Here is a 15,230-nt window from a genome sequence, read left to right on the forward strand (position 1 = left end):
GTAGGAAATTACCACCTTGGGATTAATGTACAGGGTGAAAAAAAGCCTTTTATCATGCAGCAAAATCTTTGAGGAACAGGTTTAATGTATTATAATGATGACAATACCAGTCTGTGTAATGTGGTTGTTAACCAGGTGACATGACATTACCCCCAGAAAGCATGTTAAAGGCAGACTGGACATGAGCATTTGCTTACATAAAAATAATATATTATTTAAGCTGGTCAAAATACCTTAGATCATGAGACCATATATATTATATATATATATATATATATATATATATATATATATATATATATATATATATATATATATATATATATATATATATATCAATGTTATTAATATAAGTTCTAATTTGCACTATTTTACTCAGAAGCGTGTTCACTGATATATTGGGTTGAGGACTGTAAATCAGAAAACTCTAAATTAAGAGGAATGGAAGCATATGTGATCTAGTGGTAAGCTGTGAGGATAGGGAGACTGTTATATTCATGTATTTAAAATATTAGAGTTTATGTGACAAGCTGGGTAGAGCTGACAGGCTGGGCAGCAGTGTAAAAGATTTATTTGAGCACTTCCATGGTTAGAGCTGACGACTGTGAGGTGTATAAAAAGAAAACCTCATGGTTTTTGAGAAGTTGAGAGCCAGTGTAACCTACTGGTTAGAGCTGCGGAATAGGTGGTAAGAGATCATGGATTTTAATATACGATTTTTGGGGACAAGTCACAACATAGCATGTTCCTCAGCAAGAACCCACTGGGAAAATAAAAACACGACATGGGGAGACAATTACAAAGGAGCAATAAACAATAGTAGTTGGCACCTTTGGCTGTTGCTGGATCAGATGCAGCTTGTGTTTCCTTTCGTTGCTTTGCAGCTCAATGTTGTTGTGAGGTGTCCAGTGCAGTGTGGCTCTGTGTTTGAAGGTGCTGACTCCCCTCTGCTTTCCCCTGTCCTCTCCCCTCTTCTCTCCCTGCAGGGCCTTCGTGTACCTCAGTAACCTGCTGTACCCAGTCCCACTGGTTCACCGCGTCGCCATCGTCAGTGAGAAGGGAGAAGTGAAGGGATTCCTCAGGGTGGCTGTTCAGGCCATTTCTGGTAGGTCCCATCGAATATGCTTTTGTTTAACAATTCCTTTGATAAGCCAGCTTAAAGTCATGTAGGTCATTGGACAATATATACATCAACTGGACTATGTTACATTTTTATTTAGAACTGTACTGTAAGTTGTTTAGTAGCTGCAGTATCCCACAATAATCAGTTATATACACATATACAAACTATTTGCTATAGTTCTTCATAGATCAACCTCTTGATCATTGTACTTAATTGTTGTATATACGTTCCCTTAAAGACCATTTTAAATCCAGACTTCTTGTCACTCTGTCCCTTTGTGAATTGGAAAGACAGGCTTCCATTACAGGTGTTTCACTGCAAAATCAATGACACAGATCACACAGTTTGAGTGTCCTTCAATTTGGTACACATCCATATTCTGTTACTCTGTCATCAAGTTTCATTACAGGCATTGGCCTGTAAACATTAATGAATTGTAAACCATTCAAACATAGATTTATGTTGTTACATTACGCTTCCAGGGATGAATTTCTAGTTTAATTTGTTGGCTATTTCTGTTCCTTTGAAGCTGATGAGGAGGCCCCAGATTATGGTTCTGGTGTGCGACAGTCTGGGACAGCCAAGATCTCCTTTGAAGACCAGCAGTTTGAGAAGGTGAGCAATAGGGATTACTGATTTGTTAATGCCTTTTTGTCATGGTGTAGAGGGAATTACTCTACTGAAATATCACTGTAGAGTACAGATATGTTCAAAGCACTATCAAACAAAATGATGGCATGCTAAGGGTCTAAATGCCAGTGGCCAGTTGCATAAAACACCTTTAATTAAATATCCCCTTTAGTTTTCTTTAAAGGGGACAAGTGTTCCTTGAGTCTAAGGGTATTGCAGAAAGTAGCTTAGCACGTGCAAGTCCTTGTTAGGGGACAATGTATCCTTAAGTGTTATACAGTACTTAGTTAAGTTAATACTTAAGGTGTTTTATGCAACAAGCCCTTAGCGTTCCAGCTCTGCCCTGGCCCTGTGAACTCTGTTTGCCTCCTAGCATGCCATAAAACAAAATGATTCCCAATGCCAGCTGGTATTGTTGCTTTTGTTACAGTCATTTAAAAAAATTACAGTCTGAAAAGTTTTCTTAAGATGCTTAAAAGCGAGTAAGTTGCATTAGAGTTTCCTGATTAGACCTTGCTGACCTTGGGATAGGCGAGATGTGTTCAAATGAATAACACAGTCTGTTACTTGTCAGTACCAGACAGCGTCGTGTACAGTGGGAATGTCTCATTCAGAAACCTCACAGGAAGAGCTGAGGATCGTGGAAGGGGAGGGGCAGTCCTCAGACCTGGGGCTGTCCGCTGATGAGGTCAACAACAACACCTGTGAAGGTGAGGGGAGCAGGGATCGGGGGGCAGTTACATACTACACACATAAGCAATGCAAGGTGCCAGGATGATCTGCAGCATACTAAAATGCTTTGCCTATGTTTTTCAAATTCTCCCAATATGTATAATTAGGCTTGCTACTATTTGATGTTTATTTTTTTGCCAGATCGACGATTAATATCAATGTTTATTTTAGAAAGAATTTACCCAGTTTTTTTCATTTTTATTTTTCATCTTTATTTTTCAATTCAAGCAGAGGAAGCAGAGTCCTTGTAGGGTGAATAGCTTCTAGTTAGGACCATATTTGTTTGTTTTTTGCATGTACTACCATGGGCTAAACAATTAGTCTTTATTCCAGCACTTTGCAAAAGCATTTTGAAAATCTAGATGAATGGTATCATCCTTGCAGTTACTTCTTCAAAAAAGTTCTGAATCCAACAATAACTAAGTACTCAACAACTGTTTTATATCATGTCAACCTCAGTACCTACTTTTTTTGTCATGTAGGTCTACTGTTCCTCAATAGTCACAATAACAGCCACACGTTTTGGAACTTTGCAGTTTTGCCAAAAAACCTACACTGCCTTTTTACCTACGTTCAGGCTTTGCCAATCAATCGTGTCTTTCTGCTTTTGCATGGAATATGTAACAGCGATGAAGTCAGACACAATCACTCCTCAGTTGATCTCAGACTTAGTTTGACCCCCTATTCTTCCTTGTCTCCACAGCTAGTCCAGAGGAACCTGACAGTCTGCTGAAGCTGAGCACAGAGACACAAGCAGAGGAATCACTGGAGCATCTCAAGATCGGCAGCATCTTCACCTTCCGTGTGACAGTGCTGCAGGCCTCCAGCATCTCTGCTGAGTATGCAGACATATTCTGCCAGTTCAAGTAAGTATGTGTGGATTTATTAGCAGACCAGCTGTTCTTCCCTTTACATTTAATATGCCCCCACTGATGCCTTAATTTTGTTAACAAAAACATCCCATTGTAGTTAGTCTGCATGAGAATTCAACAAGCTGCAGTGTCAAAATAATTACTACAATGAATGTATATGAAGAGAACGTTATTATTTAAATATGAATTTGCACTAACAGCATGTTTATAGGTACTATTGTAGGTTTAATTAAACTACAGTTATTTAGATTGAAAGTTGTTATTGGAAAAAAAAACAGAAGCTTAATCCAAAACCGAATTTAATAGCGCCTATTTTAGTGGAGCGAATAAAAATGACGTTCATGATGAATGCTGTTGTAAGGAAACTCATTTGATGTCTGTAAATGAGTGTGCACAACACCAATTGCTATGTTAGTAAGTCTCCATTTATTGATTCCAGTATTCAAACGTTACACACAGATCATCTTTAGACACAACAATGTAGCACCTAGTTGTAAACAACAATCAGATATTGATCAATTACCTAGTGTTCTGGGAGAAAGCTCAGGTATGGAGATGGTCTGTCGTCAGGAGAGGATTCAGGTAGTTTTTCTCACTAGCACTCTCAAGTGCCTGTCTATATCTTACCTAACTGTGTGTGTGTGTGTGGAGCTGAACTCTGAACTCTGCTTAAACTCCTAACTGTATCTAAACACTTTCAATTTCTTGGCGTGAGTTACAGTGTTGTTCCAGACAGAACTTTCTTCTCTTCTACAAAAGGCCAAATGTGCCTCACTTTATCAGTTCCTTGTTCCTCTGTCTCCTGGGTAGGTTGAGTTGGAAAACATCCTCCCACCTCAGCTGCACGTGAGCACAGTGCTCTCCAAGTGTGCTCACAATATTTGTTTAACCTTCGTTGACCCCTATATTGTTGTGTTATTCACCACAGCTTTATTCACCGGCATGATGAGGCCTTCTCAACTGAACCACTGAAGAACACAGGCCGCGGCCCTCCACTGGGATTCTATCATGTTCAAAATGTGAGTGTGGCGCATGGGAACGGAGAGGTCTTGAGGTTGGGTGGAGCTAATAACCAGCTACAGTAACAGTTATTTAGATGCTAGATAGCAGAAGATTGCAGCCTGTTCTAAATAGACCTCCATTCTTTGTTTTTTTGTGGTTTTTTTTAAATTGCACTCTAATCTCAACTCTGTTTCCATATATTAGCTGCCTTATTACCTGTTTCCCTTGATTAAAGCACATTTTAATGGACATACTGTAAAATAGTAAATAATTATATTTTACTTTATTTTCCATCAGAATAGATACATGAGATGGCACTTGTGTTTTTATTTAATTTCTCTTACAAATTCACACTAATAGTTTGGTGTTTTCTCTTACCATATTCACATATTACTCCCATAGTCTGTAAGTTTGCTCACTGGAAAATGCAGTTACTGGTTCTATTACTAGTTTACTGCTATGACAGTTTTTTTTCACTTGACCAACTATTTCTATATCTATACAGGCCACATGTTTTATTGATTTGTTTTTAACGGATTTGTTCCCCCAGATCGCGGTCGAGGTTACCAAATCCTTTGTGGAGTACATCAAGACCCAGCCTATTGTGTTTGAAGTTTTTGGGCACTACCAGAGACAGCCCTTCCCACCTCTCTGCAAGGACCTCATCAGGTAGGACCACCCATGCTTAGTGTCTGTACTTGTTACCCCCACTAGGGGCATTTTGAGCATCATTGCACTCAGGTTTTTACATTTTGAATGCCCTGTATGGGTTTGCTTTTACTATTACTACTTTTATTAGTACTGTATTATTTTTTTAATATTTTTTATAATTTTGTTAAGTTATTTCATTGTAATTGTAACTCCTACACTGGAGGATCGACAATTATATATATATATATATATATATATATATATATATATATATATATATATATATATATATATATATATATATATATATATATATATATATATATATATATATATATGTGTGTGTGTGTGTGTGTGTGTGTGTGTGTGTGTGTGTGTGTGTGTGTGTGTGTGTATGCACAATATATAATATATATATTATATATATAATATATATACATGTGCTACCAGTGCTCTTTCAGGATATAGCCTATAGAAAGTCTATACCCCCTTGAACTTTTTTTCACATTTTGTTTGTCAGTGCCTCAGAGTTTCATACATTTAAATGAAGATTTTTTTCCACTTATTTACACAACATACTCCACACTGGATTTAGGTCGGGGCTCTGACTGGGCCACTTAAGGACATTTACCTTTTTGTTCCTTAACCCCTCCAGTGTAGCTTTGGCTGTGTGCTTTGAATCATTGTCATGCTGAAAGGTGAACTTCTGTCCCATTTTCAGCTTTTTTTTAGAGGGCAGCAGGTTTTCTTCAAGGACTTTTCTGTACTTTGCTCCGTTCATTTTCCCTTCTATCCTGACAAGTGTCCCAGTCCCTGCTGATGAGAAACATCCCCATAACATGATGCTGCCACCACCATGCTTCACAGTAAGGATGGTGTTCTTTGGATGATGCGCTGTGTTGGGTTTGCGCCAAACATAACGCTTTGCATTTAGGCCAAAAAGTTGCATTTTAGTTTCGTCAGACCACAAAACTTTTTGCCACATGGCTACAGAATCTTTTTGCATACTTCAAACTGGATTCAAGGTGGGTTTTCTTGAGTAAAATACAGGCCAGATTTGTGGAGTGCTTAGGATGTTGTTGTCACACTTTGACCAGTCTTGGCCATAAAAGTCTGTAGCTGTTGCAAAGTTGTCATTGAACTCTTGGTAGCCTCTGTGATCAGTCTCCTTCTTGCTCGGTCATCCAGTTTGGAGGGACGGCCTGATCTAGGCAGTCTTGCCATACACCTTCCACATCTTAATAATCACCTTGACCATGCTCCAATGGATATTCAAGGCCTTTGATATTTTTTTATACCCATCCCCTGATCTGTGCCTTTCAACAACTTTGTCCCGGAGTTCTTTTGAATGCTTCTTGGTGCTCATGGTTGAGTCTTTGCTTTGAAGTGCACTACCCAGCAGAGGGAACCTACAGGAACTGCTGAATTTAACCATGAAATCATGTGAATCACTGCAATTTAACACCGGTGGAGGCCACTTAACTTGGTGTGTGATTTTGAAGGCGATTAGTTGCACCTGAGCTAATTTAGGATTGCTATTACAATGCGGATGGGGGTTGGTGGACTCTTATCCAACCAAGCTATTTCAGTTTTTATTTTTAATTAATTTTCTATAACTTTCTAGAATATTTATTTCACCTGGAAGATGTGGGGTAAGATGTGGAGATAAATGAAAAAAAAGACTATTTTAATGCATTTTAATTCCAGGCTATAAGGCAACAAAAGGTGAAAATTTTGAAAGGGGGTGTAGGCTTTCTATAGGCACTGTATATATACTTTTTCCAGAACATTTCTCTAAAGATTGTCAAAGAATAACATTCATCACATGTAGACAGTCATCAATGTAAAGGCAAAAGAAAAATGCATACATGTATATTTAAGGCCACATCTGTAATTAGTCCTACAGCCACAAGCTGCCAGTTTAGACTCAGTCTGGTTATTAGCAATAATTAAATAGCACAATCTGCAACAATCAGATGAATTGCATTCAAGATAATAGAAATGTATTTCTTCCCCTAGTTCACTGAGACCTTCAAGAAGGCAATTCCCCAGAGTCATGCCATTATCCAAACCAGGTAACAACTGAAAGGCATTGGTTGCTTTTTATAAAATGCCTTTATAAAATGTAGTGTGTAACTGATCCTGTGTGCACCTATGCATCTTACAGATACAGAATGTAGGCTTATCCAACTGGAATTTATCTGTTCAATGGATGAAGTGAAATTCTCTAAAAAACAATGGCTCACGAACAACATTATACCATACACTAGGCATTAAAATATAGATGTTTGGCACAATATTATTCCATGTTTTACCATCTCTGAGGCTGTAGTATATCACATGTCTTGTTGAGTTTAATGTTATTTTTGTTGTTATTTTTTTTTTTAATTAGTTTTGTGACTCATTAATTTTCTTTGTATATGCACCCATGACCGTTTGCATCTTTTGTAAAACCCTTTGTTTCCCTGACGCAATTCTGCCTGTGACAGATCGAGAGAAAACCATTGAGCTGATTAAGTTCCTGGTGCCAGACGTGCTAAACTGCCACCTCATGGACTCGCTGTCTGAGCATGCTCTATCTGCAGCCGGCCTGGCTGCCTCTTTATTGTCAGAGGGGGAGGAGCTTAGCGTGCTCCCACCTCCTTCTGGCATGAACTGTGCTGTCCTCAAAGCACAGAAACCGGGTTGGTAGCACCTGAGAACAGAGGAGGGAAAATCCCATAAACTGTGATGGCAAATAGCATGAATATTTTAATTTGAAATAATCGTTTAAGCTTCTGTTGATAGTGGCATTGGTATTTCTGGGGTTTTCTAGTCAGCTTGCTGACAACGGGTGCATACAGCTCTCCCTGTGTACAAGGTGTAGATCCTGAAGTCTGCCATACCTAGATGTATTGATAACATCCACAAGGCTGCAGGAGAAAACAAACAGTAGTAAACCAGTATTGCTAAAGAATCTCATTATCTACATATACATCCAAACAGGTTTAACTTAAAACTTCTCAAACAAACCCATTGCAGGCTTTTAAGTCTACAAATATTGCCTCCAACTCAGAAACAGTTTAATGGATTTTCCACTTGCCATTGTTTGTTTGTGTTTTTTTTAAATTCTGTTTAGATCTTTTCTTTATTCCTTTTAATGCACCCCCTCCAGCCTTTTTGACTGGGAGAACCTGGAGCTGCTGCAAGCTTTCACATGGGCAGTGCTTGTTTGTGCATTGCATTCTTCTGAATCCCTTTAGGAAGATTCTACTGGCCAATAATTAGATTTAGTTTCTCCTACCTATGTGCTGCTATATGTAATGTCACTAAAAATGCACTAAAAATAAACCCAGCTAGAATTTGTATAGCCTTATCAATAATCATTGGTACAGTGGGAATTACTTTTACAAAAATTAATCTTAGGTGTGCAGTAAGACCTCTTATATTTAGTGGAACCGGAATGACATTAAGGAAACCTGTTTTATCTCAAGGCAAAACCTTTCATTAGCTTTAGTACTTTCTTCACAGAAGTTCTATGTGTGTCAGCCTGTATGTACAGTACATCACAGAACATTATGAACATTATAAATGTATCTAGCCCAACCTTGCCTGGTATACTTAATCTGTAGCTGTTTGTTGAGTCTCTTTGTCCTCAGTTTCACAGCAGTGTGTCTGCACAAAACAGCACCAAACCGTGCAGGTCTCTCAGACTCAGACTGATCCATTACAGCTGAAATGACTTATTTTCAATCTAAGAATCTGGTCATTTTCTTCTGAATAGTTCTAGAGCAGATGCAATTTTTAAACTTGACTCCATTGTGAATTTGAATTATAAGGTTGCTTGGCCGAGAGTGCTTGAGTGCTTGGTCATGTGACCAGAGTGAGGCCGAGCACTCCATGAGCATTGCCAGAGAAAACATTCGCCCGCTTTGAGTGCCTGGTCATGTGACCAGAGTGAAGCTGAGCACTCCGTGAGCATTGCCAGAGAAAATATTCACCCACAGAGCAAATCGATCCCTGGGTTTTTCTGTCATTGATCTGTTTGAAATTCCCTTTCAAGGCAACATTTTTTTAAATTGTGATTCAATCATGAAAACTGGTCAACTTATTTAACTTCGATGCTATCAAGGATGGCACAGTATTTCTATGCACGTTGATACATTTTCTCAATGATCTGAAAAGACCTGAACAAGCAATCTTAAAAGCACGTTTTTGGTAATCTAATAATATGACATCAACTGCATACATATTGTATCAGCTCTTCAAATTAATTCTAATGATTACCTTGATTAATAAGACAAACAAATCTCTTAAATATATCCAGGAAGTACTAAAGCTAATGAAAGTGTGGAAAATATTAGCTGCTTTGGACAATGACTCCTGTTTAACAAGCCCTTGAAATATAGATTGCTGATGCAACAAGGAGGGACTATTCAATGCTCATGGAGTTGTTTGAACTGAAAAACAATTAATACTCTGTGTACAGAGGGCGCTGATTGTGTCTATTAGTAGTATGCAGAAAGTACACCCGAGCAGCCCGCTTTCTCTCCAGCAACAATGACTTTTCTCTGAATGTTAACACCTGAAATTCTGGAAGCCTCATGGCCAGAAAGCCGGGACAAGTGGGTGGCATGCTGGTGTGTTATACTTTACAGCTAAAACCCCAGAGTGTGCATGTGGTGGTGATCTGAATGAGTTTCGTAGTCCTTAGCTTTGAAACAGGGATCTGTCTGGTCTCTTCTTTGTGACTCTGCTAGTGCTGGTCCCCTCTCACATGGTAGGTGTAGTTTGGCCTTGCTCTGTTTATGTTTTTTATTTATAGGATTACAGTAAGTGTCTGCGCTGACATTTATTGCACTGTGCCTATTGTGTCTCCCAAAAAACGAATTCTAACTGTAACTGCCCTTTCTCTTTCTCTAATATATCATAAATAGCTTTCTTCAGCCCAGATGATAATCAGTTAAACACATTTCAGTGCAAACACAAAAAACCAACTAGAAAACCCCTATAATTACACAGGGCATGACCCTGCGGTGAGAGTGAAAAAAGGAAATGGGTTTTGAATGAATTCATGTGCATGTATTCACCCCCTCACCCATTCCGCTTTTATGTCAATTTCAGCAAGTAGCCACAAAATGTTTAGAATCTCCTAATGATTGTGTAAAAAATAGTAATAGTAATAGTAATAATAATAATAATAATAATAATAATAATAATAATAACCTCTGATTATAATAATGGTTATTACGGTTTTACTTATTTTTAATAAAGTGCAATTATTTAAATAAATAGCCTACTTGCTACAAAATAATTGATTAACTAATAACTATAGAACACTCTATGTGAGAACAACCTTAACTATAAAAAGCTTATTCTGCACCTCTGCACTATACTACCTAACAAGTAAGATAGGCTGGTGCATTCAGCTACAGCAACACAGTGAATTTACAGGATGTATACAGCAGGTTCTGGCACTATATAAGCTTCCAAAATACAATATGGTGCATATTTACAATGCCTTGCTTTTTGGAAATATTGCATTTTAATGGTATCTGTACATTAATCTTTGAGTTGTGTATTATTTTTTTCAAATAATAAAATTAAGTTTTCTATTTCAATTATTGAAGCATTGTGTAGGCTATTACAGTATATCTCTGTTCTGTTTGCAATCCTGAATCGGGCTGGGAAAGACTCAATTTGTTCAAGCTAGTCAAAACTCAAGAATACTTTATTTTTCCACATTTTAGTGCCAAAACTGAACAACCATTATACCCAAAAGTTACACTGACCTGAGTCAACACAAAATAATAACAACAGTCGAACTCCACACACGAAAAAAAGTTACAGGACTTGCAGCCCCTGTATCTTGTGTAAGAACCCAACACCCTAACTCTAACCCTAACCCTTATTCAGAGCTACATACACTGCTAATGCTCACCCTTTGTTCGTGTGCTCTGGTTTACTACACCTGCAGTGCAGGTGGGCTTTCTGAAGAGGTGTGGTGTTGAGCCTCTCAAGCTGTCTTCTCTCATTGTCTCTGCTGTTGCTTTATAATAATTTTTATCCTCAGTACCTGCAACCAAGCTGACCACCCTGAGACGCCCGACTGCGGGGCCATGCTACTGCAAGTATGACCTGATGGTATTCTTTGAGATCTGCGAGTTGGAAGCAAACGGAGAGTAAGTGTCACTAGCTTGTTTAAGGTGATTATGGGTATAACTTTGTTAAAGGGCACATTATCACTAGGTGAAATGATGTTATTTTGTAAGGCTATAAATCAGCTTTCACCATTCTGGTATCCCTGAATAGATAATTGTCCTCCCTTCGAAAACTGACAAAATGTTTTAAAAACAAGTTGTCCCCAAGTGCAGTAGTACCCCCAAATGTTTTACTACCAATGCAGAATGATTCGTTCGGATATTTGCTGTTCATTTTAACCCCAGAAATGGGTTTCTGCAGTGGTGACTGCAAAGACGGGTGTGACATTCAGAAAGATAGTTTTGTCATTAGTCCTTTACATTTATTTACATTTTGTACAATTATCTGACCCTTATGCTTTACACATTTGAATTACTTCATCCTTCATTTCTTAACACTGGGGTAGAGTTCCCAGCCACACTACTGGATGCAGCTATTAAAATACACCTATTCTTTGTTATAAAACAGTTGCCTACACCAAATGTAGACAGAATACTGTATACAACGTTCTCTTCTTGTGCATGTATCATTATACAACTTTCTCTTCTTGTGCCTGTATCATTATAGAACTTTCTTTTCTTGTGCATGTATCATTATAGAACTTTCTTTTCTTGTGCATATATTATACAACTTTCTTTTCTTGTGCATGTATCATTATAGAACTTTCTTGTGCATGTATCTTTATAGAACTTTCTCTTCTTGTGCATGTATCATTATAGAACTTTCTCTTCTTGTGCATGTATCATTATACAACTTTCTTTTCTTGTGCATGTATCATTATACAACTTTCTTTTCTTGTGCATGTATCATTATAGAACTTTCTCTTCTTGTGCATGTATCATTATAGAACTTTCTTTTCTTGTGCATATATTATACAACTTTCTTTTCTTTTGCATGTATCATTATACTTTATTTTCTTGTGCATGTATCATTATAGAACTTTCTCTTCTTGTGCATGTATCATTATACAACTTTCTTTTCTTGTGCATATATTATACAACTTTCTTTTCTTTTGCATGTATCATTATAGAACTTTATTTTCTTGTGCATGTATCATTATAGAACTTTCTCTTCTTGTGCATGTATCATTATACAACTTTCTTTTCTTGTGCATGTATCATTATAGAACTTTCTCTTCTTGTGCATGTATCATTATACAACTTTCTTTTCTTGTGCATATATTATACAACTTTCTTTTCTTGTGCATGTATCATTATACAACTTTCTCTTCTTGTGCATGTATCATTATACAACTTTCTTTTCTTGTGCATGTATCATTATACAACTTTCTTGTGCATGTATCATTATACAACTTCCTCTTCTTGTGCATGTATCATTATACTTAAGGGTACGATTTTGTCACAGAGGCCATGGAGGTCACAGAAATCGTGGAAGTCGTGAATTTGAACAAAAGTGTGAAATCTTGGAAATGGATGTAAAACCACATTTGGTTAGACACTTCCTTTAAACATGCAGCATGTCATGATGTGGAAATACAAATCTCCGAGTATCTGTAAATTGTTTGGTTATGTATACACACAGCATTTACATGTAGTTATATAGGTCAGCGAATGAGATCGGTACTTTGTAGCAGAGCGAGCATGTAAATGAACACAGATAGTATGTTACTGTAAACTCTCGATAGTAAGTTACTGTAAACATGATTTGACTTTTCCACTCTGTTTTTATTTTTAGAGGGGCAGTGCTTTATAGGCTACTAAGAAACAAACATTTTAAACATCTCATTGTTATTATTGAAGAGGTTTAATTTTGAACACTGTAATAAAAATAATTCTTTGACATGTTGATTTCATATACATATAGGCCAGACCCGCACAGAGAAATATGAACACAGTTTATTTTAGACACCGTCTGTTACGCTACGCAGCCGGTGAGAAAGCCTGCATCATATAGTACTCTAAAAAAGAAATGGATGTTATGTTGGTGTGAAAGGACCTTTTAAGTTGTATACTCTAAAGTAACATTTAAACTTGCCAGCAGTCAAAAGCAATAGTCTTAATATTGGTTTTGGTGTACTATTTAAAAGCTGTTGTGTATGTTGTTGTAACTAAAATTACATTATTTGGTGGCCTTTCTGTGACCTTATGTGAATTCTTGTTTTTTTTCCTGCAACTCGTCAGTGAAAAGTACTAAAAATCACCGTGCCAAAATCGCATCCTTAATTATACTCATTTATTCAGCCTAGTTGGGAGGACGATTGCTTGCTCTGAGAATCGCATTTACTTTCAGTTGTCTAAATCCGATTATAACACTGACAGAATTTAGATTTCCATGTGTAACTCCCATGAAGAAGCATTAACCTACAGAGACATCTTCCAGCAGAAAGTTATTAATTTCAAATAACAGCATCAATGCAGACTTTAAATATCAAGTAGTGTAGTATTGACTATTCTGTTTCATGTAATGTCCTTTACAAGATGACACGGAATCTTTGTTGTGTGCCTTGAAATACTTGTAATAATATGTGATCAAATGTGCTTAAACTTTCTGCTTTCTCTCTGCAGCTACATCCCAGCAGTGGTGGACCACAGGGGTGGGATGCCGTGCCATGGGACCTTTTTGCTGCACCAGGTAAAGTTCCCATTCCATTGACAATTCCTAGATAGTTCCACTGGATATAGAATAATACTTTGCAAAGAAGTTTTTCTTTGGGGGTTTTCATTTTACATAACAGACAAGCAAGAGAGTGATTAATTCTAGAACCTCCTTCACACTTTAACTGGACACTGGGGTGGTCTAGCACCTGGTATGTCCGGTGAAATATGTCTGATAAAAGACTCTTGACGGTAGATAACCACAGAGAAAGTTCTGCAGTTTTATTCAGAAAGAAACAAGCTTTACAATGGGTTTCAGGTCCTTTAAGGACAACAAGACAAAAACATATCCCCCCTCTGGGAGAAATAAACAGAACTTCCAAGGAAGCGTGTTCTCCTCAACCCGGGGGGAAGGCTCACTCCTTTTACCCCCACCAAGTACTTAGATTTTTTTAAGACCTTGTTCTGCTCACTGTACAATGATTTCTGCAGCTTGTATTCCCTGCTGTCTCGCAAGTGTTACCAGCAGCTCCTTTCATAGCGCTTGCCTAATCAATTTGTAGAGAACAGGCTGAAACGTTTGGCAGAGCTTGCAATCATACCTGAAACTAGTTATCTAATTAGCTCTGCCAAACATTCCAACTGCCCTCAACCAAGATATCCCTGAAGCTGGAATTTTCCACAGGGTCCTAAAGCCCTTAAACTAGTGAATGGTCAGTACACTCCATACCACCTGTACTGAGTTGTTCTGGGGTAGATCTGTCAACAGTGAAGCACTGTTAAAAGACAACTGAAACAAAACTGAAAAGTACATTGTTTCAATTAAATTTGTGAAATTGCAATCAGTTCATTTTTTTAAAAAAATATACTTACTTCTTCCCCACTCTGTCATGTTTCCTATTTAGTTTTTTAAACAAGCTGTTTATTTAAGAAGCTATTATAGGGTCCAGATTTTAATTGTTGTATCAAATGGTAAAAGTGGCACATTAGATGCTACACATTGAAGAAAAATAGCACAGATACAAGCATTGCCTCTTGTGGTCTGGCTCTGTGTCACATACTCCACTGAATATTATCTGCTTTAAGTTACTTAAATAGTTATTACAACAGAAGTGCACTGTCAAGCTGACAACTCTTAAATGCAAGCAAAAGGGAGGAAAGAACTAAAAGTTGCCATCACAGACATTTAAAATGATCTGCTTTTAGCATCAGTCTCATATGTACAGTTTATATATATATATATATATAGCTCTGGAAAAAATTAAGAGACCACTGAAAAATTATCAGTTTCTCTGATTTTACTATTTATAGGTATGTGTTTGGGTAAAATGAACATTTTTATTTTATTCTATAAACTACTGACAACATTTCTCCCAAATTCCATATAAAAATATTGTCATTTAGAGCATTTATTTGCAGAAAATGACAACTGGTCAGAATAACAAAAAAAGATGCAGTGTTGTCAGACCTCGAATAATGCAAAGA

General features: G+C 37.4%; 1 protein-coding gene across 28 annotated transcripts in view; it reads left to right on the forward strand.

The window, feature by feature from the left end:
• LOC121326822 (kinesin-like protein KIF1A) overlaps positions 1-15,230 on the forward strand; it is a 160,454-nt gene that overhangs the window by 84,870 nt on the left and 60,354 nt on the right. For 25 of the 28 annotated variants that reach the window (XM_041270347.1, XM_041270351.1, XM_041270353.1 and 22 more), the window contains 9 exons: positions 987-1,105; positions 1,653-1,738; positions 2,328-2,463; positions 3,189-3,351; positions 4,286-4,376; positions 4,910-5,028; positions 7,030-7,085; positions 11,063-11,171; positions 13,716-13,782. In XM_041270347.1, coding sequence (XP_041126281.1) covers positions 987-1,105; positions 1,653-1,738; positions 2,328-2,463; positions 3,189-3,351; positions 4,286-4,376; positions 4,910-5,028; positions 7,030-7,085; positions 11,063-11,171; positions 13,716-13,782 — 946 coding nt within the window. The remainder of the gene's footprint in view (positions 1-986; positions 1,106-1,652; positions 1,739-2,327; positions 2,464-3,188; positions 3,352-4,285; positions 4,377-4,909; positions 5,029-7,029; positions 7,086-11,062; positions 11,172-13,715; positions 13,783-15,230) is intronic. The other 3 variants (XM_041270350.1, XM_041270354.1, XM_041270376.1) reach the window with 1 other exon arrangement.

Source organism: Polyodon spathula, chromosome 14 (genome assembly GCF_017654505.1).
Source record: "Polyodon spathula isolate WHYD16114869_AA chromosome 14, ASM1765450v1, whole genome shotgun sequence".
In the NCBI taxonomy this organism is placed as follows: Eukaryota; Metazoa; Chordata; class Actinopteri; order Acipenseriformes; family Polyodontidae; genus Polyodon; species Polyodon spathula.